This window comes from Mus caroli, unplaced genomic scaffold (assembly GCF_978045245.1).
Source record: "Mus caroli unplaced genomic scaffold, Mus_caroli_1 scaffold_2, whole genome shotgun sequence".
In the NCBI taxonomy this organism is placed as follows: domain Eukaryota; kingdom Metazoa; phylum Chordata; class Mammalia; order Rodentia; family Muridae; genus Mus; species Mus caroli.
The window spans coordinates 154,192,413-154,198,894 of record NW_028227257.1 but is presented as its reverse complement, the minus strand read 5'-3'; the positions used below and the strand labels follow the sequence as shown (position 1 = coordinate 154,198,894).

At 44.6% G+C, this 6,482-nt stretch overlaps 1 protein-coding gene across 2 annotated transcripts; it reads right to left on the bottom strand.

The window, feature by feature from the left end:
• Positions 1-437: 437 nt before the first annotated feature.
• On the bottom strand, positions 438-5,531 carry LOC110290547 (uncharacterized). Of its 2 annotated transcripts, XM_021157105.2 has the most exons (6): positions 5,357-5,531; positions 3,999-4,132; positions 3,194-3,267; positions 3,003-3,110; positions 749-850; positions 438-631 (listed from the first exon to the last, which is right to left on the bottom strand). In XM_021157105.2, exons 1-6 carry the CDS (start codon positions 5,489-5,491, stop codon positions 603-605), a joined length of 582 nt encoding a protein of 193 aa, XP_021012764.1. In that variant the 5' UTR covers positions 5,492-5,531; the 3' UTR covers positions 438-602. The 2 variants fall into 2 exon arrangements, with proteins under 2 accessions (XP_021012764.1, XP_085691217.1); XM_085835091.1 differs by lacking the exons at positions 438-631; positions 749-850 and adding an exon at positions 877-1,111.
• Between the last annotated feature and the right edge of the window lie 951 nt (positions 5,532-6,482).

Below are 6,482 nucleotides of genomic sequence, written 5' to 3'. Positions count from 1 at the left end.
ATTCTGTTGCCTAATTGATAGAGATAGTAAAAGCCTTGCCTGTAAGCCCAGCATTTCATATTCCCAGAGCACACCCCCAACCCTCCTTCATGGCATTCACACCAGAGCATCCAACAGTAGGCACCAGAACACGAAGGACTTACAGAGACCCCAGGTTCTTGCACTGAACCATGCTTGTCAACCCACATCAGCTTGTCTGTGACTCTGCTCACCCTTCTCTTCCCTCACTAGCCATCATGCATGTTCCTACCCTGTCCTGCCCTCTAGATGCTCTGACTGCCAAAGCTGAGCTCTGTGACCCTTTGTGCCATGATATGTCATCTATGTATGGACCCATGAGTGCTGACGTGCAAGGTCAGGTCTGTGTACCTGATCACATCACACCCAAAAATCACAAAAACAGGCATCATTTGATTAGATGTTAAACACAAAACAAGGAATATTTACCATCTTTACTGAAAACTGAGACTTTGGGGGGAGAGGAATGTGAATTTGGGCATGTCTTCTCCTGACAGCTGGCACTCTATCTCAGAAACAGGAGATGAGTGAAGGGGTCGAAGAACACAGTTCCTGTGCAGACCCTGTGGTGTTTCCTCCATGCACTATGTTTGTCCAGATAACTCACAGGAATCTATTTACAAACAGAGAACAAGACATGTGTCTGGGACAGGTGTGTGTAGTGTCATTGTCTTATAGGAATCTCATGAATTAAAAAAAATAGAAAGAAGCAAAATCTCTGTCTCATTACCATCACATCCAGGGTTGATGATGTCTGTTTTGTTCAGTATTAAGCTTTCTACAAAATCTTCAAAATCCAATAGCACCGTTGGCGTTGGTGCCATATGTCGACCTGCAGGCCACATGGGTATGAAACAAGGGGGTAGAAAAGAATCTTACTATAGATGGTTCACTCCCAGACTATTCAGGGATTTTAGGGGGACATATTTCAAACAATAGAAAGAGTATCTCAGGCTGAATATTCCTGAGCAGGAGACAGGCCACGTAGGAGAAGTGAAGAGAAAATTATGTTTACCTCTTGTTTATGACAAGTATTAACCAAGCACATGAAGTCTCCCATGAGTCTGGCAGCTCCCAATACACTCGACAAAGGCTGCTCAGAACAAGATTTTCACATATTTATCCCCAGATGGCAGAAATCATATGTAGACCATCATACCCACCCCAAACAAGCTCATGCAAAGAACAACCTTTGTCCATAGGCACCCTGAACCAACCTTCTACATTACATCATAGATAGAAGTATTGAACTTGACAGTAGCTTGAGGTGAGAAAGAGAGGAGGTCCAAAAGTGAGTGGCCCAGCTCTGTTATAATTATGCTGCCACTATCTGCCAATCATGCCTTGTCTTCCAACATTGCCCTTATCACTTTCTCAAAAACACATATTGAAATAAGATCATCAGTGCGGGTCTCTACGACACAGGTACACTGAATTAGGAGAGTAATCTAGAAATGCCTAAAACTTCTGGTCAGCACCATAATCCCTAGCCCTAGGTCAATAGCTGAGAATGGGGCCAGTGGACAGCAGTAGATGATTCTGTCTAGAGTCTTCATGTCTAGGCTGAGAGACATCCTAGGCCATTGTTGGAATCTCATGAGTGTAGAGACTACTGGCTGAATGCTGATGTGTCTTCAGGTTGACCTAGAGAGAGGGAGGCAGCACAGTGCAACTCGAAGTTCAAAAGAATCATGTGAGCAGAGGCACTAGAGAATGCAGAGGCTAGAATTATGCTGTGACTCTCAGTGCTTGGTGATGTTGACAAGGGGAGGTCACATCTCCACCTAGCACTGGTAACTTTGGACTCAGGTACTCTCCTTGTGTACCTCAGTATTGAGAACTCCCCTGTGAGAACAGAGATAGCATGGGACATTTGATTAGGACCTACCTTTCCCAGGATGTGACTGAAAACTGTCTCTCAGGAAATGAAAGTTCTGGTTTTGCTTTCCACCCTGAGAGTGTGTGTACCAATGTGTGTGCGTGCGTGCGTGCGTGCGTGTGTGTGTGTGTGTGTGTGTGTGTGTGTGTGTGTGTGAATGAGTTGGGTGTGTCTGTGTATAACCATGGTAACCAATGCAGGATGCTAATCATCCTCCTTTAGCGCTCTTGGCATTGCTTTAAGACACAGCCTGTCATCGCTTCTCGGCCTTTTGGCTAAGATCAAGTGAAGACACAGCCTGTCATTGAACTGGAAGTTTATCATTGTGGTTATGTTGTCTGAACAGCCAGCTCTGAGGAGCCACTGTCTCTTCCACCATGAAAGAGTTACCGGAACATTCAGCTATGCCCAGATATGTTTATGAGCTCTTGTGACATTAATTCAAGTCTTCACTCGTGCAGAGTAAGAACTCGTAACCACAGACTTATGCTAAGGCTTGTTCAAGCTTCTCATTAAGTTCTAAATGGTTGAAAGGAAGGACAGAGAACACTGAAACATTTTTCCCTACTTCACACTTGCCAAAACTGTCCTTAAAACCTTCATTGACCTACTTGTCTCTCACTTATCTTTTGTTATGATTATAGCTGTGGACTTCAATATCCCATACCTGTCTGGTAAATGGGGTGGAGTCATATTTCATATAACAGGTGTTGAGCAGGACTCAACCTCCAACATCTGGATGTCAGACAGGCACTGCTGACATGACAACAGCACATTGTCTCCAAATATTTTCCCATGTTCCCAGTGAGAAATGATTCCAATCAATTCCCTTCCTAGAACAGGGCTGGGAGAAAGGCTGGCTGAGAAGGGAAGAGAGATGCTGAAGCTCAGTGGGTGTGGACTGGCTGTGAGCCTTGTGATTCAGGAATGGACAGGACTGAGGATAAATATACCAAAAGCTTATAAAACCCTCTCCCAAAGGCCCCAGGCATCTCAGGAAAGACCTCCAGGTGGCGATTAGAACATTAGACAGGAGATAGTGACCCACTCTATACATACTGCTTTAAAGAATCCAAGCCCAGCTCTTAGGCAGAGTGAAACTCACCCATGAGCATTGTCACCTTTTCCATTTCTCTGTTGAATTTGCCTATATGGGCAGCAATAGCAAAGTCTGTCCCGCCGATGAATCTAAAGACAATCTTGAAGTTTGGCCCTAAGAAAGAAAATGAGCCATGTGGTCTTCAAATTTCTTCTTGAAGGCCACAGAAAATAAAGAATCTGAAACTGAGCACTCACAGATGTAGAAGATATTAGAATTATATCTATCTTCATCCATATATATCTTGAACTGAACACAACCAATGGGTTTTCTGTAACAAAGAACAAAGGCATGGTTCTCTCCCTAACACCAGCTCTGTCCTCCCCTTTTGCCATCTATGAGGCTATACATTGAATTGACCCCATATCTTTCATCTAATATATAGCAGCTAGGCAAGCATTAGTGTGGCAAGCATTAGCTAGCCACAATCTCTGTGTCAGCTCCTGGTGTAGTCCACATCATGGCAGGTGAGAAGACAAAAAAGAAATGGTATGTATCTAAACCCATAAGCAGTTTTGGACATACTTCCTGCCAGCTCAGGCCATTTTCTCGAAGAGGCCTGAACTGTCCTAATTATGCTAATGTTTCCAAAAGTTTCTGCTAGAAGACAGAGTTCTAGACCTTCTCACCTTACTCCTGGATCTTCACTGCACATGCAAATGAGTGAAATCTTGAGGGCTCTGAAGTTCTGTGGCTACACAGAAATAGGCACAGCATCTACAGTATCTCTGGGGAGCAAGCAGCACTGAGAAGGGAAGTTTCAGTCCTCCATAGAGTATCATAGGAGAACACTAGTGATGCACTAGACCTTACTTTTGCAGCCAGTGCCCCGGGAACATTTCTCCTATGCTTAGAGAACTCACCTGATATATTGCCCAGACAATACAAGAGGATTCCATGTTGACATGGAGTGCCTAGCTGAGGTCAGAAGCATGGTTGTAGTGAGGGTGGGGAATCCATAGAGCCAAGAGCAGAAAGGGCTGCCAGATAGCAGGTACTTACGAGATGTTCATCCTAAACTCCAACTTGCCAATAACATTTTTGACAAAAACAAAGGGAGGCAATGGGGTAACCCTCTTCTTTGCAGGAATAGGCAGGTTTCCTGCCCAGCGAGTTATGTACCATTTTCCTAGAAGCTAAAGAAGAAAACCACTGTGAGAGGTAAAACAGAAAGAGTAAGTCAAACAGTGAAATTCCAGGTAGAAACTGAAATGGGAGGAGATGAAGGAAGAAACTGGTGTTTCTTCTGTCCTATCTAGAGGGACATGATACGTTCATGGCAATGGCTAGCCCCTCTCTGTCATGATCAGGCAGATCCAGACAGGATAAGACAGGGATCTTGGGTGGGAGACATCAACCCTGGGCCAGGATTATTCTGGGGTTCCTGCAAAGCTCACACATAAATACCTGAGAAAAATCACCAAGAGGACCAGGCTAAGAGCATGATCAGGAACTGCCAACTCTCTTTATTGTAAGACTGAGGGAAAAGAAGAACTTAGTGTCATTGGTGAGAGGCTGCTGGGCCAAAATGAGTTGGAATTGTCATTAGAAGGAGGCAAGGTACCTGGATACCAGCTTCAACCATGGGATATTTCTACCTCCAGATTGGTTGAGATTCCAGGAGGCCATGAAAGATCAGACAGCCACAATGAGCATCTTCATTCATCACTGCCACAGTTTAGAAGAAAGGCTGAACTTCTCCAGAATCTCTTATTTTCTCAAGTCACCAATTAAAACATCAACAAAAACAAAAACAAAAAACTACCAAACAAACAAAAAAGAAGCCAGGCGGTGGTGGCGCATGCCTTTAACCTCAGCACTTGGGAGGCAGAGACAGGCGGATTTCTGAGTTCTAGGCCAGCCTGGTCTACAAAGTGAGTTCCAGGACAGCCAGGACTACACAGAGAAACCCTGTCTGGAAAAACCAAAACCAAAACCAAAACCAAAACATCAAAACATCTTAGGAAGTCTATCCCTACAGGCACCCCTCCCCATACGTGGCAGTGCTCATCCATCTGAAAAGAGTGGTCCTGCCTTGTGCACCTCGTCCTGCATGAGTCTTTCATTGCAAAATAGAACTTCTGAACAGTCATTTCTGTGGAATTGGAATTTCTTTAGAAGACCACAAGGTGAGAAAAGAGATTCTTTGTGGCAGATTGATGAGGCACATGCTCCCATAAACCACCCTGTGGCCTCTGGTTGCCTCCAATGTCAGATATCAAGAAAAACCAGGCTGGAGGACAGACTTATAACAGAAAACATCTCACTGATGTCATCTGAAGCTTTCAGTGACATCACTGAGTCTTTCATCCAATCCATGAAAACCCAGATCACACACTCAGTCTGACCCGCACTCTCACCTGTTCAAGAGTGAGAGTGTACTGAGGATTCCTAAAGAATAAATTCTCCACAGAGGGCAAGACCAAAGCCACCATCAGTAGCAGGATCTTCATGGTCATCATGGTACCTCTGTGCTCCTGTATCCCCTGCAGCATAGATATACTACACAGAGCCCAAATCCATGCTAAATACTGGTTACACTGTTTTCTTTGGACCTCATGAATAGGTGGTGATAATTTCTGTAATTAGTCACATGCCTGTGCTCTCATTCAATCAAATGGAGCCTTGTCAGGAGAGAGAATGTTATCAAAGTGGGTGGTAACCTCTAAGAACTCAGAGTTACCCTCTGCATGCCTGCCTGTATTCTCACACACACACACACACACACACACACACACACACACACACACACAAAAGCCAGAACATTTCCTCTTCTTTTTCAGAACCTCACCTCCAAGAATAGCCATAGATCATCTCCAACCAGCAGTTATAGACACAGACGTGTATTCTTCAGCCATAACCCTCTGATAACTGAGCTCTGGTGTCCCCTTCAGAACTCTAACCTGTGTCTCCATTTTTTTTCTCCTCCTTCCCATGCTCCTGAGAATGCCGCCAATCTCCCTGACTCTACATACTCACAGCTGATCTCTACCAAGCTGGTAGCTCAGCCCTACATGCACCTAAATCCTAATATACATTTTCATAGTGTAGCTGCCTTCCCTCTTTCCAGCCCCAGGAGAGTTTAGGAGTCAGGCCTCATGACCACAGTACCTTGGGAGTCCACCTTCTCACTTCTCTTTCATTCTATGCCATACCCATTCTCTTCAGTTCTGTACCACACCACAAAATTGTCCTGCTACTGTACACATGAGTAGCAGTGTGTCTGTGTAACTGGGAGTGATTGCTGTGGGTGCTATTTTGGGTCTGCTTTATTCCACCCTCCCAACACTTATTCCACACTGATTCCTTCCAACCCACCCCACCCCCAACAGTAGGTAGGAGAGAAAGAAGGTTATAAAGGAAAGTGGGTATAGATGTCTTTAGATTACTTCCTGCTGATTAGGGGCATTGAATTCCTTGGGGAAAGTCCAATCTTCATCATCAGGATATCCAACTTTATCCTCTTGTCTCTGCTCATGACTATGT

What these genes read in the sequence shown, in the direction of transcription:
- LOC110290547 (XM_021157105.2), bottom strand. Translation starts at nt 5,491, where the DNA reads ATGCTGCAGGGGATACAGGAGCACAGAGGTACCATGATGACCATGAAG. An exon ending in TTCTAATATCTTCTACATCT is followed by an intron (nt 3,111 to 3,193) that starts GTGAGTGCTCAG and finishes TTTCTTTCTTAG; the next exon opens with GGCCAAACTTCAAGATTGTC. An exon ending in CATCAACCCTGGATGTGATG is followed by an intron (nt 632 to 748) that starts GTAATGAGACAG and finishes GTTTGTAAATAG; the next exon opens with ATTCCTGTGAGTTATCTGGA.